The 26669-nt window shown below is 41.7% G+C and overlaps 1 protein-coding gene across 1 annotated transcript; it reads right to left on the bottom strand.

Annotated features, from left to right (window-relative positions):
• Positions 1 to 612: 612 nt before the first annotated feature.
• LOC129710926 (cation channel sperm-associated auxiliary subunit delta-like) lies at positions 613 to 20445 on the bottom strand. The gene is made up of 10 exons (XM_055658232.1): positions 20389 to 20445; positions 18476 to 18565; positions 16978 to 17036; positions 14030 to 14108; positions 11079 to 11131; positions 9142 to 9216; positions 4386 to 4520; positions 3147 to 3333; positions 2369 to 2523; positions 613 to 1203 (listed from the first exon to the last, which is right to left on the bottom strand). Exons 1-10 carry the CDS (start codon positions 20443 to 20445, stop codon positions 1065 to 1067), a joined length of 1029 nt encoding a protein of 342 aa, XP_055514207.1. The 3' UTR covers positions 613 to 1064.
• Positions 20446 to 26669: the final 6224 nt, after the last annotated feature.

The raw sequence follows: 26669 nt of genomic DNA, 5'->3' as shown, positions 1-26669 counted from the left end.
GTGAACACTGCCCTGTCCTGACCTCCCCACCATCAAAGAGATCTACAGGACTTGCTGCTTCAAAAAAGCAGCCAGCATCATCAGAGACCCACACCATCTGGAATAAGGTATAGGAGCCTGAAAACTGTAACATCCAGGTTCAGGAGCAGCTTCTTCCCAACCATCAGACTATTAAACACCACAACCTCCAAATAAGCTCTGAACTGCATAGACTGGGGACAAGTCTGTATAGATACTGAACTTGTGTTTTGTTGGTTATTGTGGTGTTTACGGAGTACTACATTTACAGTCTGTTGTGCTGCTGCAAGCGGGAATATTATTGTTCTGTTTTGGGACAAATGACAATAAAACATTCTTGATTATCCATTTTACTAAGTTATTATACTGCCGTCAAACATGCTGGAGAAACTCAGCGGGTGAGGCAGCATCTATGGAGCGAAGGCATAGGTTTAAGGAATAAGCAAGAATTTCATTGTCCTATCGTGGACATATGACAATAAACTCTCTTGACTTGACTTGACTTGAGGTTGAAGAAGGGTCTCGACCCGAAACGTCACCTATTCCTTTGCTCCGTAGATGCTGCCTCACCCACTGAGTTTTTTATCTATCTTCGATTTTTTCCAGCATCTGCAGTTCTTTCTTAAACATACTGCCATGTTAGATGTTTTCAGCATTTTATGGTATTGGAAGTTTGATATGGTCAGGAAGTAACATTATTTGGTAAATGTTTTTATTTATATATGCTTTCTTTTACTCTACATTAGAAATGTACCCATAGGTTATTCATCTTCATGAATTTTATCAGACAATTTATTACATGAAATTTTTAATATTCATATTTTATTGTACGCAAGTATAGGATTATGCATCAAATGTTCTCAGATTACAACAACTGTCTAATTAGAATCAACTACAATAGCCTTTTCTAAAGCCACAGGTTAGAGAGGGCAGAGACTATCAATAAAACTTTACTAACATAACATTTCTTACATTTCAAATGGACATCAAACAAAATCTCAGAACATTTGCAACTCCATTTTTTAAAACTTAGCTCCGCTGTGCATTCACCGAAACAAGTAACCAACACATAGCACTAAAATTAATACCGAAATAAAAACTCCAAGCAACATTTCTGAAGAATATAAAGGGTCAGGGTGAGCTCCATATACATACACGCTGAATGTAGTGGAAAGTTCACAGAAGCTGAAAAAGAAGAGGAAGAAAAAAGGCAAAAGTGAAAATGTTCACTGGGGTTCTCCAGAGTTTGTATGCACGTGTTTTTATAAATAACCAACATCTATATAGATGCATATTTTGCAAATTTATGATAGGAAATTAGAAATATATCCACAGAGGGCATTGGTGTTACACGAGCACACAGACAGGTTTGTGGGTATGTTCCCAGTTGAGGGAATCAGTCCAGCATAGGGGGTTCAGCAGGGCTACCTGAGAACGAATGAGTCATGCTACCCAGGTGCTTTGCTATAGTAACAAAGACATTTTGATGATAGTGACACCCTAATTGAATATTCAGGAAGTGATGGCCTTTTCTCTTAATGAGCAATTTGAGGATCACATGTGGATCCCTTGGCATCAAATGCTTGCAAACTTCCCCTCCGTGAACCTTCAGGAAACCCATCATCTGGGCACACCTGCATGTCTGTGTTGCTCTCTGCATGAAAGGAAACTGATGAGTTTCAGAGCCTGTTTGTCATCGTAAACTAAGCAAAGTGACATTTGGCAGACTGTTGCTTCTGTCTGGACTGATCAGGAGCTATGAAGTTCAGGGCCAGCATGGAGGCATTGGTGGATGTTGGTGACCAGTTATTTAAAAAATCTTAGCATCTTGATATATTGTTTCTCAGGAATGTGGAGTCAGGAGAATTGCTCTTGGAAGGATAGGTCTCTCCTGGCCAGAGCCCCTTCCCAGTCTTTCTTCAGCTTCCTCTGGCATTAACACTGTACGGTTCACACAGGTCAAACTGAAGGACATAACTCTAATCTAGAAATGACATCACATGACCACATTTTTAGACATATGTTTTCTCAAACGAATTAACTATTATTTTGTGACAGAATATTTCAACAAGTGATTGTGATTCAAATGCACGTAAAACTCACTAAATATAGAGCATTCTACTAAAATATCAGTTACCTAAATTCTTTTGGTATACTATCACGACTATAATCTATTTTACATATTGATAGCAGGTTATAAATGCTGGAAAATTAAAATGAAAATAGAAATGCTGGAAATATTCAATGTTTGGGAAGAGAGAAATATGTTGGTAAAATGTCGAGAAGTAGCGGAAATTATTTCCTGAACATGAAAAGAAAAGCTGAGATGACCATTACTTTCTAAACATACCTGTAGTGGTTGTTTACCACAATTGCTTTGAAAATATAAATGCCATTGCGTCTTGCAAAGAGGATTCGGTTACTGATCCCACCACCCATAATTTCGTATTCATCGTAAATATTTGCAGTTAGTGGTGGACCAGATTTCAAACAGCTATGGAAATTCTTCAAGTGAATGTAACAAAAGAGCATTAGTTTAGCATAGTCATTCATCCCTATGGAAAACATTTTCTCAATCATAATTCCTTTTTTTTTCTCCAGAGGCATCTGATAGAGATGACCGGACATAATATGTTCATATTCATTAGCCATAAGAATAGAATTAGGCCATTCGGCCCATTGAGTCTATTCCACCATTCAATAATGGCTGATCTATCTTTCCCGCTCAACCTCATTCTCCTGCCTTCTCCCCATACCCCTTGCCATCTTACTAATCAAGAATCTCCACCTTAAAACTACCCAATGACTTGGCCTCCACAGCCATCTGTGTCAATGAATTCCACTGATTCACCACCCTCTGATTAAAGACATTCCTCCTCATCTCCTTTCTCATGGTATATCCTTTTATTCTGAGGCTATGCCCTCTGGTCCTGGACTCTCCCACTGGAGAAACCATCCTCTCAGTGTCTACTCTGTCCAGGCCTTTCACTATTCAAATAAGCAGGAATTTAATAATTGTCATTTATCAGAAGTAAATAAACTTGTGGATGAAAATTACATATTGAGGAGGTTACTCTGAAAATGTGGGTAATACGAGAAATTTATCAATGCGATTAATAACTCACTACCTTTGCATTCCAAGCAGTGTGAGGATTTGGTTTGGACTGTTGGCCTAACATATATGTCCAGTTTTGTACTTCGGAGATGCAATCAATGTCATGTACACGGAGTTCATAGCTGTAATCGTTTATCCCATTCACTTCAAACAATACATATTCCGCTTCAACCTCCTCCACGAATTTACCAGAATACCACCTGAAACATTGAAAGTTAGGAGATTAACACCTGAGAATCTGACCAAGACTAAGTAAACCTGCTGCTTTTTGAAACTATTTACTTGACTGACAGATGAGACGTCCATTTAATGTCAGAAAAACTGGACTGCAGCTGAACCTCCACAAAGCACTGAAATTTCATCGGAAATACTTTCAAGTTGTAAGTCAGGCTGAACCAATTAACTTGCTAACTTGACAAGCCGTCACATTGTTATAACAAGAAAAACTTGTTGAAATTCTCATAATCAATCAATTCACATCAATCAATGATCGGTATTATAGCACAATACTTGCTCCAGAAATTAAATGCCTGTAACTTCATAACAATATGAAAAGCCACTCTTGGGTAAATAAGCATCAAATGTATTTACTGCTCTTGATATATCTCAGTTTTTCCTTCACTTGGAAAGTACAGTGATGTACCTGTATAACGGATTTTGGTTACAGCGGATTGACCTACCGGCCTTCACCGCCTGGCCGGCCTACCAACAGCACACCCGCCCGGCCAGCACCGTCTCCCCAGCTGCTTCCAGGTTGAACCTACCTGCTGCCACCACCGGCCACACAGCTTCCTCGGCCGTTTCCAGGCCGCGCCTGCCACTGCCACAGCCAACTCTTACCTGCACTCTGGCCGCCTGCCAGCCACGATCAATGACTCTGCCGATCCTCGCCTCTCCTCTGACCGCCAGCGGGCCGGGCTGTCAACTCACCTGGATCCCAGGCCCAGTTCCAGACCAAGAGCCTCAAGATGAGCTTGACCTGAAACGTCACCTACACCTTGTATGTTCTCCAGAAATGCTTCCTGACCTGCTGCGTTACTCCAGCATTTTGTGTCCTTTTTTGCATTAACCAGCATCTGTAGTTCTTTGTTTCTACTACTTATATTATGATACTTTAAAAGTCGGCAATCCCTTACACGGTTATAGCAGACAATCGGCAATAATGTTTACTATACTTCATTCTTCTTTATAATATACTTAGCTAATTATATCTTCCATGACATTGTCCACAAACAAATTGGAAAAAACTTACAGCTCAAGGTCTGGCGTCCAAAAGGATGCATAATATGCTACCAATGGACATCCCAATGAAGCATAGTCATAGTGCACAACTCGATCTTCTTTTGCTGTTCCATTATGAGAAGTAAAGGTAGGATCATAGAAGTCACTAGAAATTTAACAAATAAATAAGAATTGAAACAAAAAAAATCATATCAGTCTTCTACAACTGCAACATGACCTCCCAACGTCTGTACTCAATGCTCTGACTAATGATGGCCTGTGTGCCAAAAGCCTTTTTGACCACCCTTTCTACTGTAATATCACTTTCAATGAACTATGTACAGTACCTGTACTCCTAGATATCTCTGCTACAAGCTTCTACAACACCCCTCAGAGCCCTACTGTTCACTGTGTATGTTTTGCCAATGTTAGTGCTCCCAAAATGCAACACCTCGTATTCCTCTGCATTAAATTCCATCAACAATTCCTCAGAGCACTTGCCTAACCAAGCAAAATCCGGTGGTAATGTATTGACAGCCATCTTTATTATCTACAATACCACCCACTTTTCCGTCATCTGCAAACTTACTAACCATGCCATGAACGGTCTCATCTGAACCATTGATATTGATGACAAAACAGCAATGGGCCCAGCACTGAACCCTGAGGCACACCATTAGTCATAGGCCTCCAGTCTGAAAAGCATCCTTCCAGTATCACTCGCTACTTCCTTCCATGAAGTCAATTTTCTATCCATTCAGCTATCTTTCCTTGAATCCCATGGGATCTAACCTTCCAGAGCAGCCTACCATGTGGAACTTGTCGAATGCCTAAAGGGCCTGTCCCACTTAGGCGAGTTTTTAGGCGACTGTCATAGTCGTAGCAGGTCGTGGAAAAAACGGCAACTGGACCCCCCTATGAATATTAAAATGAATATTTTTAATAATGTATATTGTCTATCCTATTGGTATATTGTCTGTCTGTGTTATAAATATTACTTGCACATTTGGAGTATAGGGAAACGCAATTTCAATCCAATTTATTTGAATTGACAATAAAGTTTACTTTGAACTTTGAACTTTGAACCTACGACAATGTGGATGACAACGCCTATGACAAGCAACAACAACCTCCCACCTCGTCGATGTCAAGCTATGGCAAGCTACCGACAACCGGCGACCCATCAGGACGTCCACCTACGACCACACCTACGACAACCTACGACAGCCGAAGTCAACCTACGTCCACCTGACGACAACGTATGACAGCACCTACGTCAGGAGAAGTCAAGCTACGCTCATTGGCGTCAACCCACTGTCGCCTAAAATTTTTGAACGTGTTGAAAATCCAGCGGCGACCAGAAAGATGCAACAACTAGGTTACACAGAAAAGCTGGAGAAACTCAGCGGGTGCAGCAGCATCTATGGAGCGAAGGAAATAGGCAACGTTTCGGGCCGAAACCCAAAGGAAATAGGTAACGTTTCGGGTCGAAACCCGAAGGGTTTCGGCCCGAAACGTTGCCTATTTCCTTCGCTCCATAGATGCTGCTGCACCCGCTGAGTTTCTCCAGCTTTTCTGTGTAACCTTCGATTCTCCAGCATCTGCAGTTCCCTCTTAAACAAGATGCAACAACTATTTGGGTGACTGAGGAGACTACTCACGGCCATACAGCCGACCCCCCGGCGACCATGTGGCGACAGCCTAGTCGCCTGTAGTCGCCTAAAAAATAGCCTAAGTGGGACAGGCCCTTTACTGAAATCCATGTAGACAACATCTACTCCAATCTTTTTGGTCCAATCCACAAAAAAATCAATCGAATTCGGGAGACATGACCTCCCACGTACAAAACCATGTTGACTATCCCTAATCAGCCCTTGTCCATCTAACTGCATGTATTTCTTATCCCTCTGAATACTCTCTAGTAACTTTTTGACCACAGATGTTAAACTCACTGGCCTGCACTTCCCAGCTTTTTCCCTGCAGCCCTTCTTGTATAGAGGCACAACATTTGCCTCCCTCCAGTCTTCCGTCACCTTGCACAAATCAGTGAAGGCTCCTGCAATTTCCTTTCTAGCTATCCACAGTGTCCTTGGATACATCCGATCTGGCCCGGGAGATTTGTCTACTTTCATACGCGTCAGGACCTTCGGCACCTCTGCGACCGTAATACTGATCGCTCTTAAGACACTTCCAGTGACTACCCCAAGTTTCTCTGTCCTCCATGGTTAAAACAGAGGAAACATACACATTGAGGACCTTGCCCATCTCCTGTGGCTCCACAGAGTTGACCGCTTTGATTCGTGAGGGGTTAACTCTCTCTCTGGTTATCCTTTTTCCCTTTATGTGTTTGTAAAATCTCTTGGGATTATCCTTAATTCTATCTACCAGGGCTATCCCCTATCCCTTTTTACCCTTCTAAGTTCTTTTTTTAGCTTACTCCTTAGTTCCCGAAACTCCTCCAGGGATCCCAGCTGCCTATACCTGTCCCATGTCTCCTTCTTACTCTTGACCAATGTCTCAATTTCCCTTGTCATCCAGGCTTCCTTGCGTTTGCCTGCCTTGTTCTTCACTCTAACAGGGGCGTGCCTGTCCTGAACTCTTGTCAGCACACTTTTAAAAAACATCCCACTTTCCTGACATGCCTTTTCCACCAAACAACCTACAATCAACTTGGGTCTTGACAAACTTCACCCAAGAGTCTCAAAATAAGTCTTCAGTGAAGCTGTTGAAGCATTGATGTAAATTTTCTAAAATTGCCTAGAATCAGCGAAGGTTCCATTACATAGAAACATAGAAACATAGAAATTAGGTGCAGGAGTAGGCCATTCGGCCCTTCGAGCCTGCACCGCCATTCAATATGATCATGGCTGATCATCCAACTCAGTATCCCGTACCTGTCTTCTCTCCATACCCCCTGATCCCCTTAGCCACAAGGGCCACATCTAACTCCCTCTTAAATATAGCCAATGAAGTGGCCTCAACTACCCTCTGTGGCAGAGAGTTAAACTGAATAACAGTGAAATGTAACTGCTTTATTTTAAATAACAGGGAAATATAATGCCGGAAACTATGATCCAGCTATCTGAATTCGAACACATTCGAAGTTATTATTAAAAACATTACGGTTGGGCACTCAGCAATGACAGGGTTACCTGGCAAAATCAACATCAAGATTTCAATGTTTCAAGTTTTAAAGGCCAGTTTATTGTCACATGTACCAATTAAGGTACAGTAAAATTGGAATTACAATACAGCCTTACTAAAAAAAAAGAAGCAACTAGACACACGACTACATAAAAGTTAACATTAACATCCACCACAGCGGATTCCCCATGTTCCTCACTGTGATAGAAGGCAATAAAGTCTAATCTAAAGGGATTTAGGTTCTCGAACATTTTGTCTACTCCACTGTGAGATCTCCTCAAGGTATACCTACTTTGAAGATGTTCTCCTCCTCCCTCCGAAGACAGTTTAACAACCTAATCTAAAGGGAAATCACATTTAACCAATCTATTGAACTTCTTTAAAGAAGTAAATTGTGCAGTGATTAAATGTGTATATGCTGTACTTAGATTTCCAAATCAAATGGTATTGCAGAAAAACAGCTTATAGGAAGTTATCCGGGAAGTTACAGATTGGTGATGGCAGAAGGAAACAGAGAGTAGACACAAAAGGATCTTTCTTCGATTGACAAGAAGCAGCGAATGGTGTGTCGCAGGGATCACTGCTGGGGCCTCAACTTTTAAAGACACCAAAGGTATGGTTGCTAAATTAGCATAAGAACAAAGGTGGGTAGGAATATAATTCATGAAACAGACATGAGAAGATTACAAAGGGAGCTAGATAAATTGAGGGAGCAAGCAAACATGACAATTGGTGTAGCAAGAGGTAAATGTGACGATATCCATTTTGGCAGGAAAATAGGCCACTTGTGAGAGCAGTGTATAGGATCATGAGAGGAATGGATTGGGTAAATGCACAGTCTTTTACCCAGAGGATGGAGAATCGAGAACCAACGGACTTAGGTTTAAGGTGAGGGGGGAAAGATTTAATATGTACCTGAGGGGCAACTTTTTTCACACAATGGGTGGTGGGTATATACAATAAGCTGCAAGAGGAGGTTGTTGAGGCAGGTACTATCATAAAGTTCAAGAAACTTCTAGACAAGTACATGGATAGAATAGGTTTAGAAGAAAATGGGCCAAACACAGGCTGGTGGGTCTAGTATAGATAGGGCAATGTTGGTTGGCGTGGGCAAATTGGGCAGAAGGGCCTGTTTTGAAACTCTATTACTCTAAGACCGTCTGGAATATAGGGTAGTGTTGATTCCTTATTTAAGGAAGGATGATAATGTATGTTTTATAAATTAAGACTTGAAATTAGTGGGGTGACTTGAGGAATAGCAGGGCAGGCTAGGTTCAGACTTATTGAAATTTAGATGATTGAAAGTGGACAGAGACCTATAAGATCTTAAAGGGGATGAAGAGGAATTGGGCCCAAAGTTTAAAATTGAGAAATTAGCATGTTTTTCTCTCAGCAGGTTGTGAATCTTTGGATCTCTCTTCCTCAAATGGTGGCGGAATTGGATCCCTTTAATATTTTTAATGCAGAGGTAAATGCATTTTTGTTAAGTAAGGGGTTGAAAGGTTATTGAGAGAGACTGGAATGTGGACGGGGTTGTATTCAGATCAGCCATGATATTATTGAATGGCAGAGCACTCAGAGGGCTGGGTGGCCAACTCCTGCTTTTAATTCATATGATTATATGAATAATACCCAATACTCACCTCTTAATGACATATGTGTAATTATTCTGAAGCTGGAATGGGTCAAATAATCCTTTGCTACATGCAGTTACTCTTCTATTTTGTAAAACACAACAAAAAGAGAAATATGTAGTTCATATTTTGTCACAAAACATATTAATGTTAACAAAAATGTTACTACTGCAGAGATAAAGCAATTTTTCCTGGCTTTATTAGACTGGAATCTAGTAATACAAAATGGAGAAATTATTCGCAAATTTACCAGCCATTGATCTTAAAGAACTGTGGCAGGAATGAAATGGGTTGAATAAGGTCATAAGGGATAGTAGGATTGGTTCATTTGGCCCATCAAGTCTACGCCACCATTCAATCATGGCTGATCTATCTCTCCCTCCTAACCCCATTCTCCTGCCTTCTCCCCATAATATCTGACACCTACACTAATCAAAACTCTATCTATCTCTGCCCTCAAAATATCCACTGATGGCCTCTACAGCCTGCTGTGGAAAATAATTCCAGATACACCATTCTCTGACTAAAGAAATTTCTCAAAGAACGTCCTTTAATTCTGAGGCTATGACCTCTAGTCCTAGACTCTCCCACTAGTGGAATCATCCTCTCCACATCCACTCTATCCAAGCCTTTCACTATTCTGTATGCTTCAATGAGGTCCCCCCTCATTCTTCTAAAGTCCAGCGAGCACAGGCCAAGTGCCGACAAATGCTCATTATAGGTTAACCTAATCAAAGTAAACATCTACTGACTCTCCCTTGTCTGTCTTGCTATTTACTTCTTCAAAGATTCCAGCAAATTTATCCAGCAAGTCCTCCCCTTATCAAAGCCATGCTGACTTTATCATAAACGTCTAAGTACTCCGTAACCTCATCCTTTATAATGGACTCTAAAATCTTACCAACGAAAGTTAGACTAACCGACCTATAGTTCCCTCTATTCTGCTTTGCTCCCTTCTTGTGCAGCGGGGTAATATTGGCAATTTTCCAATCATCTGGGACCTCTCCTGTCTCTAGTGATTCTTGAAATATCACTGTTAATGCTTCCACAATCTCTAAGCCACCTCTTTACAAACCCTAGTGTGCAGTCCTTCTTGTCTAGGTGGCTTACCCACCCTCAGTTGAACTGAGAGTGCCCAGTAACAGTGCTGTTGAAAATAAGATCTAACTTCTCAGGAATCCTCATTGATGTGAGCACATGTATGGCTAATGGGGAAATCTAATCAGGAGAGTGAAGTGTGACTGAAGGTAAAAAACAAACTACTGGAGGAACTCAGCAGGTCAGGCAGCATTAGTGTTAGATTTGAAAATGACAAATAAAAACACACCATTAAGAAGTCCCTGCACCATTTAAATTTGTTAAGATCTTTGCTACTTTTGAATGAAAATAGATTCAATTAGCCCACAAAAATTGAGATTCTGATGATAAGTCTTTCTCTGTTTCTTCTTACAGATGTTATCTGACCTGCTTAGCATTTCCACCACTTTCCATTTTATTCTGGATTGAAGGTCATGCTTAGCATTTGGCTAACGTAATTCTGTAACCCATGTTCTTAAGCAACCCTAAAAGCCAAGGTGCTGACATGATGCCTGTTTTACCTTTGAAACTGAGGCTAATCATTTTGGAGGACTAACAAAAAAACTGCACTATATGTGTTCTGATGTGATATTCATAACTTCCAGGAGCCGAATTGGGCCATTCAGCCCTTCAAGTCTACGCCATCATTCAATCGTGGCTGATCTATCTTTCCCTCTTAACCGCTTTCTTCTGCTTTTGCCCCATAACCCCTTACTAATCTAACTAGACAGTATATAAACTAAACATCACATACTATACATTAAAAAAGACTGAATTCGATATTCCTTTAATTATTTTATAGTATGCACCAAAAAATTAATCTGTTGAATTTAACTAGTGTTGCTATGTTAAAATGTTCAAATACTTACTTGGATACTTTTATCTCTTTAGTTGGGGGACATCCTATCACCAAGTATGTGGACTGGAAAAAAAAGAGAAATTGTTCTGTAAAATGAGAGATGGATCAGTACTTATTTATAAGGTCTTTACTGGTCACACCGCATTTGGAGTATTGTGAGCAATTTTGGGCCCCATATCTGAGGAAGGATGTGCTGGCGCTGGAGAAGGTCCAGAGGAGGTTTACAAGAATGATTCCAGGAATGAGTGGGTTAACATATGATGAACATTTGATGGCACTGGGCCTCTCCTCGCTGGAGTTTAGAAGAATGAGGGGGGACCTCATTGAAACTTACCGAATGGTGAAAGGCCTGGATAGGGTGGAAGGGGAGAGGATGTTTCCACGTGTGGGAGAGTCTAGGACTTGAGGTCGTAGCCACAGAATCAAAGGACGTTCCTTTAGGAAAGAGATGAGGACGAATTTATTTAGTCAAAGGGAGGTGAATCTGTGGAATTCATTGCCACAGACGGCTGTGACGGCCAAGTCAATGGATATTTTTAAGGCAGAGACAGATAGTCTTGATTTACATAGAAAATAAGTGCAGGAGTAGGCCATCCTGCCCTTCACGCCAGCACCGCCATTCAATATGATCATGCTGATCATTCAAAATCTGTCCCAGTTCCGGCTTTTCCCCCATATCATTTGATTCCTTTAGCCCTAAGAGCTAAATCTAACCCTCTCTTGAAAACATTCAGTGAATTGGCCTACCACTGCCACCTATGGCAGAGAATTCCATAGATTCACAACTCTCTGGGTGAAAAAGCTTTTCCTCATCTCAGTCCTAAATGGCCTACCCTTTATTCTTAAAGTATGACTCCTGGTTCTGGACTCCCCCAACATCGGGAACATTTTTCCTGCATCTACCCTGTCCAATCCTCTAAGAATTTTATATGTTTCTATAAGATTCCCCTCTCATCCTTCTAAATTCTAGTGAACACAAGCCCAGTCGACCCATTCTTTCATCATATGTCATCCCGCCATTCCAGGAATTAACCTGGTGAACCTACGCTGCACTCCCTCAATTGCAATAATGTCCTTCCTCAAATTAGGAGACCAAAATTAGTACTGGTGTCAGAGGATATGGGGAGTAGGCATGAGAATGGGGCTAAGAGGGAAAGATAGATCAGCCATGATTGAATGGCAGAGTAGATTTGATGGGCTGAATGGCCTAATTCTGCTACTATTACATGAATTTATGAACTTATGCACAAATTCCTTGCAGCCACAATTATGATAATCCAAAACCATTCTGAAGGCCATTTTATTTGAGCTAAAATGTAAAAAGTTCAGTTTATTAGTAGTTTGTTAAATGAAAAATTTGTTCATCTTTATAAATTAAACTGAATTTTAATTATTAAAACAGAGAGGATGATCATACTAGACTATGCCCTTTACCCTGGAACAATCACCAATGGTACTTGTAGATATAGATATGCCATTTATTGTCACTATACATGTACAGTGAAACTGAAAGCTGCTCGTACTCAGTGCATACATACAATTTTACACAAAAAACAAGAAACAGAAAAACAAAACAGAAGGGAGATGGGGGGGGGAATAGGTGCACAAAATTCTACGGCGCTACATACATATATACAGATGGAAGTCCTGTTGGGCGGTGTAGTCAGTGCATGTGTGGATTTGAATTTATGGTAGATATAATTCTCGGGAAGCAGCTATTCCTGAGTCTGTTTGTCCTGGATTTGATGCACCTATAGCGCCTTCCAGAGGGCAGCAGGTCGAACAGTCCAAACGCAGGATGGGAGCTGTCTTTGGTGATCTTCTTTGCCCTGCTAAGGCAGCGGGAGGTGTAGATGTCCATCAGGGAGGGGAGAGGGCAACCAATGATCCTCTGCGCTGTCCTGGTTACCCTCTGAAGCCTCTCCCTGTCTGCCATGGTGCAGCTGCCATACCATGCTGTAATGCAGTATGTCAGCAGGCTCTCGATGGACGAGCGGTAGAAGGTCAGCAGCAGGTTAGAGTCCAGGTTGTGCTTCCTGAGGACCCTCAGGAAGTGCAGCCGCTGCTGAGCCTTCTTGATGACCGCTGTCGTGTTGTCCGTCCAGGAGATGTCAGCCGCGATATGGACGCCGAGAAACCGGAAGGTGTTGACCCTCTCCACACACTCGCCGTTAATGTGTAGGGGGACTAAGTCGGTGCTGTGCCTCCTGAAGTCGACAATGAGCTCTTTTGTTTTCCTGGTGTGTTCAGAGCCAGATTGTTTTCTGAGCACCAGGTTGTCAACTTCAGGACTTCCTCTCTGTAGGCTGCCTCGTCTCCCTTTGAAATAAGTCCGACCACAGTAGTGTCGTCAGCAAATTTGACGATGCGGTTGTTGTTGTGGGCCGGACTACAGTCGTAGGTGTAGAGACAGTATAAGAGGGGGCTTAGCACACAGCCCTGTGGGGAACCGGTACTCAACCTGCGAGTGGAGGAGAGGTGGGGGCCAAGTCTCACAGTCTGGGGCCGGTTTGTGAGGAAATCCTTAATCCAGGCACATTTCAGTTATCTCAGCTTCCCGATGTTGGGGAAGTCCAGAACAAGGGATCACAGTTTAAGGATAAGGGGGAGTCTTTTAGGACCGAGATGAAAAAATTTTTATTCACACAGAGAGTGGTGAATCTGTGGAATTCTCTGCCACAGAAAGTAGTTGAGGCCAGTGCATTGGCTATATTTAAGAGGGAGTTAGATGTGGCCCTTGTGGCTAAAGGGATCAGGGGGTATGGAGAGAAGGCAGGTACAGGATACTGAGTTGGATGGTCAGCCATGATCATATTGAATGGCGGTGCAGGCTCGAAGGGCCGAATGGCCTACTCCTACACCTATTTTCTATGTTTCTAAAGGAAAAATCAGGGTCCTGGTGAGGGGATGGTGCCTAGGAGTATTTGACTGATGAAGTATTAACATGTTCAATTAACTTACTATTTCAGGCATGCTTCTGCAGACAACATCTTTATTCAACATGTCCACGGTAAGTGTCGAAAGCTCACTTGGGAACATCCTAAACAGAAAAGGAATCATTGTACAATCATTGTTTTTTTCACACTAAATTAGGCACTGAAATAGATTGAATCACATGCAATAGTTGACTGTATTAATCTCATCACGGCTCAAATGCAGATGAGATTTTAGTTAACCAATAAACCTTAACAAGCATAAGAAGATTTTATATCTTCACGAATATATGTTCACATGCAAAAACTTACACACTTACTTTCATCAGTGAATGGCCATTTCCTGGTCTATACACTTCCCTCTTGAACTGGGCTTAAAGGTATTAAGAGTATAAGATGGGACTCCCATCATTTAATGTGACATCCCCCTTGCCAGCACGGTGGCGCAGTTGGTGGAGCTACTGCCTCACAGCACCAGAGACCCGGGTTCAAACCTGACTGAGGTTATGTCTACGTGGAGTCCGCACGTTTTCCATGTAACCGCGTGGGTTTCCCCCAGGTGCTCAAGCTTCCTCCCAGCTAGAGTCATACAGCATGGAAACAAGCGCTTCGTCCCAACTTGCCCACACCAACCAACATGCTGCATCCACACTAGTCCGATCTGCCTCTGCTTGGCCCATAACCCTCTAAACCTATCCTATCCAAATGTCTCTTAATCATTCTGATCGTACCCTGACTCAAGTACTTCCTTCGACAGCTTGTTCCATATACCCACCATACTTTGTGTAAAAAAAGTTACCCCTCAAGTCCCCATTAAATCTTTTGGCCTTCTCCTTAAACCAATGTTTTCTCATTTCCCTACTCAATTCCCCTCTTCTGGGCAAAATACTCTGTGTAATTTCCAGAGATATTCCCCTCACAATCTTGTATACCTCTAAGGTGTACCAGATGTGCCAAAGACGTGCATGTTTTGTAGGTTAATAGGCCTCTGTAAATAGAAACATAGAAATTAGGTGCAGGAGTAGGCCATTCGGCCCTTCGAGCCTGCACCGCCATTCAATATGATCATGGCTGATCATCCAACTCAGTATCCTGTACCTGCCTTCTCTCCATACCCTCTGATCCCCTTAGCCACAAGGGCCACATCTAACTCCCTCTTAAATATAGCCAATGAACTGGCCTCGACTACCCTCTGCGGCAGAGAGTTCCAGAGATTCACCACTCTCTGTGTGAAATCACCCCTCATGTGCAGGGAGTGGATGAGAAAATGGGATAACATGAGACTAGTGTGATCAGGTGATCAATGCGAACTCAGTGGGTTGAAGGGTCAGTTTCCATTCTGTATCTTTAAGTAAACTAAATTGTGCGAATTTTCCCGACTCTTTCAGATGCTTAATGTCATTTTTTTGTGTAGTAAAGCTCCTCTCGAGAGAATATGTTCTTATAAAATCAAAGAGCAAATTGTTATTAACAATATGAGATTCTGTGAGATGAGGATAGTTACAGAGTGAGATAATAGATAAGGAGAGTGCCAGAGTGCACTGTTGTGGGAAGAAAATCTGATCGAATATCGTGGTCGTCATCGTGACTATCCCTCGAGGTCGAGGATGATGGTCTACGTTCTGTTCTTTTTATGGACTTTCAGGTGGCTTATGAGTCCAATCCTGGCTTTGCAGCTCACAGAACAAAGACGCCTGTGCATGTGTTTGTTTAACGTGTACTTGATGTTGCACTCCAAGAAGCACACGGTCCTTCACAAATCAATCAACTAATTCCAATGACAATGAAGCCAAGACGATTGGAGCTGATAGATCTGTTGCAGCCTTCACAGCTGTTGAGTTCAAGATAACTTTGTCCGCCTGGTCCGCCATTGAGTTCTTGTAGGTTGGATCGTTCTTAGTCTGGATCCTCATCCCCAACATTACCGCCATGGGTGGCACTACCAGAAGCTGGTGCATCCAACGTCATCGCTCTAGGAATCATGGGGTCACGCAATATCATAGATGGATTAGAACAGTAATGGTCACTCTAATACCACTTGAGAAGCAATTTGCCTGAATTTGATATTGAATCCAGAAGAATCACACTGTAAATAAATGTATGTTCTGAAGTATAATGATATACAAACACCAGCTAATTTGCACATATAGAACCTGCAAACAGTATTCAAATGATTGGCAGAATTCTTTGCCCTACTTTAAATGGATTTTTTACATAAACCTTGGTATTTTTCTTCCGAGTTTAGTTTGATATGTCATAAGACTGAGCATCATTATGCACTGAAATGTCAAGCTAATTTCTAGGTTCATATTTTTTGTAGACCTTAACCTTCATCTTTCTAATTTAGTGATGATAGGCAATCAATGTCAGATATGTTGGCACTGTACATATATTTATGATCTTTCCCAATAGAAAGAGGTTTACAATCAAGGACACCATCAAGCATTCAGCATAAGATTAAAATGTCAATATAAAAACATGTCAATTAAAATGTTTATCTGCTATTAATTTAATAATGGAGGTTTTATGCTCGCAGGTCACAGGTTGGTGACCTGTTTTTCCGGAGCTCCCGCAACAACAGCTTCGTCTGCTGGACTGGAGGGCGGCAGCTTCGACCGCCCCGGGCCGCGGAGTTTGAACCGGCCCGTTCACGGAGCTCGGATTCAGTTGTGGGACTTGCTTACCATCACCCGGCGGGCCCCCCAGTGCAGAGGGAGAGCAAGGAGGGAAGAGACAAGGACTTTGGGACTTTTTGCCTTCCATCACAGTGAGGAGGTGCCTGGTGGACTCACTGTGGTGGATGTTAAACAGTGTTGAGTGTGTGGTTTGTTATTTATTCTATGTTATGACTGCAGGCTAAATCATTTTGTTGCACTGAAAAGTGCAATGACAATAAAATTGAATCTGAATCTGAATGTTGCTAATCCACAAGCCATGTAAGAGAAAACAAAATATTCAAGTAAAAATCTAAGATACCTTTCCATGAATTCATATTTTATCACTCGAGGAACTGGAAGCAGACCCACAGATACATTCTAATTAGGAATAAAAGAAACAATAATGAAGCAATCTATAACATGATAAAGTAATCGCTTTACATATTTTTAATCTGCTGAAACATTCTGTTTTAACATTGGCAATGCCATTGGTAATATTAAAATGATAGTGAACTGCCTGGATTGTTTTAAACTTTCAGGACTAGAAGCTCTTTAGCAGCATTTTTTCATTATGAAAAAGGTACAGACCCTGTTGCATTAAAAAATTCCTAAGATTGTGTGATATAAATAAAGTGTTAGACACAGCGGGTCAGGTAGCATCTCTGTAGAAAAAGGATGGATGACATTTCGGGTTGGGACCCTTCTTCAGTGGGAAGAAGGTTCCAACTTGAAACGTCACCCATCCTGTTTTTATCAGGAACTGGATTGTTTTTATTTATGTGTGAAATGTTTAAGTTTTTATGTGCGATGCTCCGGTATTCCCTGAGAAACGTTTTCTCATTTTGCACTGTACAATTTGTTGCTTTGCATGATGACAATAAAGAATTATGATGATGATGAGTTACTTTGCATTATGTATCTATCTTTGGTATAAAGCAGCATCTGTAGATCTTTGTTTCTACATTTCTTAAATAAAGTGTTGTTTGCCTCATTTGTATAAAACCATGCTGCTTCAATTTTAGCTGGCGTCAGTGAAAAACGTCAGTTGAATTAATTGCAGTGAATGATACTTAACCACAAGTCGAGATTTAATCAGTCAGTCCTTAAGGTGCATGCAGCTACACCCATCAGTACTTTTCCAGTCACTGAACACTACTGATTACATGGACATGGCTGCACCAGTTCACACAGGGAGCAAGGAAAGTGCTTCAAAGTTTCGTAAGATGGACATGGTGTGGCTGGTGATATGATATACCAGGGGATAAAGGGGAGGTCATTTAAGATTGAGGTGAGAAAAAACTTTTTCACCCAGAGAGTGGTGAATTTATGGAATACCCTGGCCCAGAGGGCAGTGGAGGCCAAGTCATTGGATGGATTTAAGAGAGAATTAGATAGAGCTCTAGGGCTAATGGAGTCAAGGGATATGGGGAGAAGGCAGGCACGGGTTATTGATAGGGGATGATCAGCCATGATCACAATGAATGGTGGTGCTGGCTCAAAGGGCCGAATGGCCTCCTCCTGCACCTATTTTCTATGTTTCTATGAGATACATCCTGTGTGTAAATGGATCATGCAGACCCTCCAGGGATAATGGCAAGTTGCAATAGTCTCTGTGACAGGCATTGTTACCCATGGTGCAGACCAGTGTCAAAAAATTCAAGATCCCACAAGATTTACTATAGTGAGCCCTCAGTATTTAAAGCTTCTTCATACTAACTACAGCCCTGCCTTCACCCTGTTCACACTTTGCTCATACCGTTTCTTACAATACATTCAATCTCTCACACACAAGAGAAAGTAAATACATTATCACTGACCATTGCGAGTAACCTGGAAAGATCAGATGTCTTTCCAAATTCATTAACAGTTGCTTTAAATGTCACTAAAAAAGGATCCGTTGCCATAATCTGAAAGTAAAACATTTTTTATGTAAGAGGAACAAATTTCAAAAAGACCAAATTTTTACATGTTAAAGGTTTTTGAAGTTTTTACATGAAATCACTATTGCTGTTTCGCTTTGTGGAACCATTGTATAGCAGCTCAAACAGCATCGTTGGATAAGTGGGAGTTTTGGGAGGTACATTCCTCTTAATAAACAGGATAATGGTTATGCTTTTTGAGGCTCCAGGACCTCGCTGTAGAAGTTGTTCAGAGCAATCTTTTAGGCCAAAACATTTTCAGCTTCCTCATCTTCTTCCCACCAGGAATTCCGGCGAGCCACACGCGGTGAAAGGAATCCCTGCATCCCAACGGCAGGCGTGGCTCGCACGTCCCTGGTGTGGGAAGCCTGGAGAAGCCGTGGCCGTATCCTAACGGCAGGCCTGGCCCGCCGGCCGTGGAATCAGGAACTGCCCAGAGGGAAGCTGTAGAGAGGAGGGTGAAGGGAGATGGCGGCGCACACTGGACAAAGGCAAGAAGAACCAGGGTGGGGCCGAAAGGTTGGTTATGGGAATATGGGAAGAACCAACCCCCCCCCACCACCGGGAACAAGGGCTGGAGAGTGCCATGCAAAGAGAGAGACATTGGTTTACCGATGACCGGAATGGATGCAACGGCTGCAACGGGCCTTTGCGGCCAGCTGCAGTTGGGACTGTAAAAGGGTGCCAAAATGGCACCTCATGCATATTGTGGGCCATTCTCTATATTCTGTATTAACTGGGGGATTATGCTTACGTATGGTGATATTCTTGCTAAGCTGTATACAAAAATGTATTTCACTGTACCTTGGTACATGTGACAATAAAAATAACATTAAACCACACAGCCATAGAGTGGATGTAGGGATGTTCCGTATGATTGAACTAAATGTCAGATTCAGATTAGCTTAATATCATTATCATTGCGATGCAATGAAATTCCTTATTCTGATGAAGTTTGAGTAAATCGTAATGATAAATATAACTGATGACATAATTAATGATAAATACATTTGAAAAAGTACAAAACTGCAACAATAGAATAACCAAATGAGGTAGAGGTAAGAGTAGCATCTTCATAAATGGGGTGTGAAAGAGGTGATTGATTCAGGAATATGACAGCAGTGGGGGAAAAGCTGTTCTTAGGTCCAGGCTTTCAAGCTTCTGTATCTTGTCCCAGAAGTTTGAAAGCAGAAAATGAAATGGCCAGCATGGCAGGCATCCTTCACAATACTACCAGCCTTCCTGATGCAAAGCATAATGAAGATGGAATGGATGCAAGGAAGTGACGAGCCTGTGATGAACTGGGCTGTGTTCACCACTCTCTGTAGGTTCAGGCGGTCAAGAGCAGAGCAGTTGCTGTACCAGGCTGAGATGCATCCCGTCAGGATACTTTCTGTAGTCCACGTGTAGAAGCTCGAGGGAATCATTGTGGACGTGCTGAATCTTCTCAGATGACTGAGGAAGTTTTCTTGATCACTGCAATAGTGTGGAGGAGCTAGATTACTAGTGATATAGATGCCTTGGAAATTGAAACGGTTGACAGCAGCTCCATTGATGGGGGCAGGTTTTGTTCATCCTCCCTTCTCCTTCAGTCAACCACCAACACTTTTGCCTTGCTGGCATCAAGGGCTAGGTTGCTCAATTGCACCTGCCAAACGTAAGCAAATGAAGACATTCATACCAACATGCAGAAAGACATAGACATGAACTGATAAGAGGCAAGGAACGTTCATGCCACAAATGTATGAGACAATGGCCATTGCCAACAAGATAAAGTTTAACCATCCACCCTTGACATCCCATGGCATTACCGTTACTGAACTATCAATATCCTGGGGGTCACCATTGACGACAAACTCACTGCACATAAACACTCCGTCACATAATTACTGCTTCAGCTCCACTTTCATGTTGTGCCTGTTGTTTATAAACTCTTGATTCTCCTGCAGTCCAAATGAGAACTGGGCTCAGCAGATACATTTTTATTCATTAACAGGATATGTATACCATTATAGTCAATGACCATTCCAATTGTCCATGAGACAATGGCATTCAGCTGCCTCCTTGACCTTTTGCAATCCTTTTGGTGAACGTATTCCCATGGTGATGTCAGTAGGGACCAATAGAATATTAATCTAATGATAATTTTGGAAAAGTGATCTGATTAAAAGTAAGGGAGTGCTTCTTGGAGCTCTACTTACGGATGGGGCTGTGTCCAGGCAATTCCTCCAACACGCTATTTTCAGGTATTTCTGAAGATGCACTGGTAAGTTAGCCATTTGTTTTGTAAATTGCATTGCAGCTGGAGTGCATAGGCCATGATCAACAGTGGCTTTTCAGGATGGTTAATGAAGGTTGCTGTTTGCTTCAAATTGAATGAAGTTAGACGTTTTAGCAAAGATTTTGGAGCAACCATCATTCAGGCGTGTGGGAGGCTTTATTGAGCATTGTTGGAACTGTACTCATCCAGACGAGTAGAAAGCATTCTTCAATACGGCCATTTCACCATTCATCTAATCAACAGGAAAACAATTTCATAGCCCTGATTCCTCAGATAAGGGGCCCAAATTTGTTCACAGTACTCTGTTTTTATATTCCAGTCCTCTTGATATAAATGCTAGCATTGAATTTGCCTTCCTGACCACCGATTCAACTTGCAAATTAACTTTTTGGGAGTCCTGCACCAGCACTCCCAAGTCCCTTTGCACCTCCGATTTCTGGATTCTCTCCCCATTCGCCTACCGCCTTTATTCCTTTGCACCTATTAGAAAGTAATCGACGCCTTTATTCTTATTACCAAAATGCATGAGTCCGCACTTTGCTATACCGAATTTCATCTGCCACTTCTCTGCCCACTCTCCTAACCTTTCCAAATCCTTCTGCAGAGTCCTTGCTTCCTCTGCACTGCCTGCACCTCCACCTATCTTAGCACCATCTGCAAACTTGGCCACAAAGCCTTCAATCCCCTTATCCAAATCCTTAATATACAACATGAAGAGAAGCGGCTCCAGCACTGACCCTTGCGGAACTCCACTAGTCACTGGCAGCCAACCTGAAAAAACGCCATGTATTACAAATCTTTGCCTTCTGCCATCCAGCCAACTCGCTATCCATTCTAGTATCTTCCCTTCAATACAATAGGCTCTCATCTTCCCTAGCAGCCTGACGTGCAGCACCTTATTGAAAATCTAGGTAAACATCTACAGCCTACCCTCTGTCTGTCCTCCTATTAACTTCCTCAAAGAATTCCAGCAGATTTGTTAGGCAAGACCTTCCCTTTGGATGTTGGCCAGCAACGATAATATCATTAAATGGCCGGGATAGTTTTCCTCTTGTTGGAGATATTGTTACGTTGTTATATTGGAAACCTGTCATTTATTAATGTTGAATGATGCCTTAATACAGCATGAACTGCCTAATGCTCTGAATTCTAATAATGAGGAATGGAATCATCAACTATAACAAAACGCGATTGACTACACTCTTGCAACCTGTTCATAAGGGTCCCATTTCTTTCCTGCTGTTCCTTTTCACAGTTTTTCTTCTCCTTGTGGTGCCATGGCAAAACATGTGTCCATTAAATGGCAAGATTATATAGAATGCAGCAGGCAACAACAAAGTAAGAGACCTTCTTGGGAGTGTACCCTCAGACTGGTCAGACATCTACAAGTAATTAAGGTTCCATTTCTGCATCCTACTCCAACTTTGACCTCTCTGCCTTCAGCCGCAAGAGAGTCAAGAGTTAAGATTGTTTTTTACAGAACGAAAAAATAAAAATCTTACTTGCAGCAGCAGCATAACACATTTGAAAACACAATACTCCATAGATAATATAATAAACATACAAAATATTCAATAAATAGAAAAAAACAAAAACAAAACAAAGGCCAAAGTGCAACCCAGGCAGTTCGTAGTTTAGTTTGAATTCTTAGTATTCAATGGTTGTTTGGAAGAAGCTGTTCCTGAACCTGGAGGCTTGTTTTCAGACACCTATATGTTCGTCCGATGGCAAGAGTATCCCGGGAGGTGTGGGTTATTGATGATGTTGACTGCATTTTGAAACAGTGCCTCGTATAGATTCCTTCGATGGTGGGGAAGTCAGTACCCTTGATGGACTGATCAGTGTTCACCATTTTTTGTAAACTCCCATTTTCCTGGGCGTTCGAGTTGCTGAACCAGGCCGCGATGCAACCAGTCAATATGCTTTCTGCTGTACTCCTGTAGAAATTCAAGAGAGTATTCAACAACATAGTGAATCTCTTCAATCTTCCAAGGAAATAGAGGCATTGAAAGGGAAATAGGGGCTTTCTTTATGATTGCATCAACGTGCTGGGTCCAGAACAGACCTTCAGAAATATACACGCCCAAGAACTTGAATCACCTGTTGATGATGATAGGTTTGTGAATCCTCGGTCTTTCTCCTTTAAAGTCAACAATCAGTTCCTTGGTTTACTGACATTGAGAACAGGTTTTTTTTTGTTTTGACGACATTTAATCAGAGGATTGATCTCCCACCGATACTCTGACTCATCATTATCCATAATTCGTCCAACATTGGTGGTGAAATCAGCAAATTTATAGATGAAGCTGAAATTGTGTCTGGCTACACGGTCATGGGTATAGAGCGAGTAGAGCAGGGGGCAGAGCACATAGCCTTGAGGTGCCCTATGCCGATGGCTATCGAGGAAGAAGTATTATTGCCAATTTATATCGATGTGTTCCTTGGATGATAAAGTCATTTAACATTTTTTTTTTTTTTTTTAAATATTGAAAACATGAAGGAGGGTGGGGGAAAGAAAATAATTTTACTACTTTTAGAGCAGGTTTACAAAATAGACACAAAAATGTTGGAGTAACTGGAGCAGGCCAAACAGCATCTCTGGGGAACATAGGCAACGTTTCAGGTTAGGACCCTTCTTCAGACAGTCAATTAACTGGATGACGTAGCCTAATATGGCAGGAAATGCTTCATCCAACGACAGTCAGGATTGATATTACCGACGACTATATCAAATAAATATTTGGTTTACTTTGACCGGTAATCTGACAGAAATTATAATTTTCTCATCACAAATACACTTGACCAGACTAAATTGCCAAAGTAGTGCTAGAAAACAAAGAGCACATCAAAATCCTCTTTCTAGATCAGTATTTTCACTGTATTACAGAATCTTGGATTTAATGCCTTTATAACCATGTTCACAAATTACAAACCTGTTCATCAAAGAGAAACTATTTGGAATTTTACCATATAATCCATTCACTATCATTTCAAACACATTGTAATAATATAATGACAACCAGAAACCTTTTCCCAGGATCAGTGCAGGTGGATCAAGATACAATAGTGACATTTAAGAGACTTTTGGATAGGCATGCAAGGAATGGCAGGATATGGATTATGTGCAGGTAGATAAAAGATGGTCTTGGCATCATGTTTGGCACAGATATTGTTGTAATGGTTAATGTAATGAAAGAATGGGTCGCCCCATTACAGGAAAGATTTGGAAAGTGTGCAGATTTGCCCAAATTATGCTTGGATTACGGGGTATTAGCTACAGGGAGAGGTTGAGCAGACATGGATTGTTTTCTCTTTTGGCCCTTCTAATCGCCTGCTGGAGTTCTTTCCTCTTGTCTTTATGTTCCTCAAAAGCCCTGATTCCATCCTCTTAAACCTTGTAAGTGCTTCCTTTTTCTTTTTGACCAAAATTACAACCTCTTCCGAGGTTGACTTACTTTGCCATCCTTCTCCATCCTCCTTGCTGGAAAATGCCGGTTTTGAACTTTGACCAAATGGCCTTTAAATGACTCCCACATGTCAGATGCAGAATCACTCAATAATAGCTCCAAGCATACGCTCCCGAGCTGCTGCCTAATAATGTTGTAGTTTGTGTTAGTCCAATTTACTACCTTCCTGTAAGGTCCAGCCTCCTCCCTGTTCAAAACAATCTTAACATTTATGGAGTTGTGATTACGATTGCCAAAATGCTCTTCCACTGAAACACCAGTCACTTGGGCTGGGCTCATTTACCAACAGAATATCCAGTATGTTCCTTACTTGGGTGGGACTATCCATACATTGTTCAATAAATCCTCTTGGAAACATCTCACAAATTCTGCCCATCTGAACTGTTGGCACGGAACAAGTCCCAATAAATATCGGGGAAGTTAAAATCACCCTCTGAGACAACCCTGTAATAACATTTAAGAGGCATTTTGACAGACAATGAATGGGCAGGGAATAGAGGGATATGGACCAAGTCCAGGCTGAAGCGATTAGATTGCCATTCCGGTTGGCACAGACATATTGGGCCAAATAATCTGTTCCTGTGCTATATTATTCTATGTTCAAGAGCACTTGCCGTGAAGAGTCCATCATTTCCCAACTTTGGCACATAATTAATCACGTAATAGGAACTTTCGTTCATGTCTATATACTGGGCTTTATTTTTATAATGACTATAGAACCTCTGAACCTGCAATAAAAAGAGAAAATGTTCTTTAGAAGTTCAATTAAAAATGCAAGTGGTTACACCCTATCAAATACCATAAAATGAAAAAGCGGAAATCTCCAATTTTCTAAAGACAGTCGTCGAATGATTACTATCATGAAACAATAAAACAATTTGCATCTTGGCAAAAGGCTAAAATGTTCAAGATTTAAATTTTACGATGGAATGACTACCTATTGGTATATTATAATTCCCATAAATTACTAAAACATGTTTACAACAACACAGCATGCCTCAAGCACCTGTCTAGTTCCTTTGCAGTACTGCAATGGCAGGGAAGATCTTACATATTTTGTCGGGTGGAGTTCTGTAAGGACCATGTATTGTACATGATCCTTACAAAACTCCACCCGACATTCTCGGAGGCTATACATACATTTTGTAATTTAAAAACAATCTTCATGGTTTTGTTTCTATCTCCAAGTCCAATACTTCTAAAGACCTGGAGAAACTCAGCGGGTGCAGCAGCATCTATGGAGCGAAGGAAATAGGCAACGTTTTGGGCCGAAACGTTGCCTATTTCCTTCGCTCCATAGATGCTGCTGCACCCGCTGAGTTTCTCCAGCTTTTTTGTGTAACCTTCGATTCTCCAGCATCTGCAGTTCCCTCTTAAACACTTCTAAAGACCTGTTGTTCCATGCATCACCTATTTTTTTTGTGTTTGTGCTGCCACTCAATGGTATTGTCTAAAACTCATCAGCCACAGAGACAACGCGGTTGTTATGTTATTGGATTAGTTGCCTCGTCAAGGCCACCAGCATAATCAAGGACAGGTTTCACACTCCCTCTTCTCCCCTTTCCTATCAAGCAAGAGGCACACAAGTGTGAAAACGTACACTTCCAGGTACAGGGACAGTTTCTTCCCAGTTGCTATCAGGCAACTGAACCATTCTATCAACTGCTAAAGAGCGATCCTGAGCTACCATCTTCCTCATTGGAGACCCTCGGACTATCTTTAATGGGAATATACTGGACTTAATCTTGCACTAAACATTATTCCCTTTAACCTATATCTGTACACTGTGGATGGCTTGATTGTAATCATGTAAAGTCTTTCTGCTGACTGGATAGCACGCAACAAAAATGTTTCACTGTACCTTCGTACACATGACAATAAATAAACTTTAAGTAAACTAATCAAGATGCATGGACTAACCATACAGACATCATAATACAAATTCCACTACAAAAGGTCTGGAGGAATCATCATTAATATCACCAGCAACGTTTTCTGGACTACCCATATTGAAGCAATGACCAAGAAAGCACACCACGTTTCTACTTCCTTAGATGGCTACGGAAGTTTGACATGTCCCCTACAACCCTCACCAACATCAACAGATGCACCATAGAAAGCATTTTATCAGGATGCATCAGAGCTTGGTTTAGGAACAGTCCATCCAAGACCGCAAAAATGTGGACCTCACACCAACCAACCTTCCTTCTATTGAGTCCATATCTCATGCTGCCTTTGCAAGGCCAGCAACATAATCAAGGACCAGTCGCACCCTGGCCACTCCCTCTTCTCCCCTCTCCCATCGGGCAAAGGTACAGAAGTGTGTAAACACACACCTCCAGAT

Source organism: Leucoraja erinacea, chromosome 29, assembly GCF_028641065.1.
Source record: "Leucoraja erinacea ecotype New England chromosome 29, Leri_hhj_1, whole genome shotgun sequence".
Lineage (NCBI taxonomy): Eukaryota > Metazoa > Chordata > Chondrichthyes > Rajiformes > Rajidae > Leucoraja > Leucoraja erinaceus.
The sequence above is the reverse complement of the archived record's forward strand: the minus strand, read 5'-3'. Positions and strand labels throughout refer to the sequence as shown.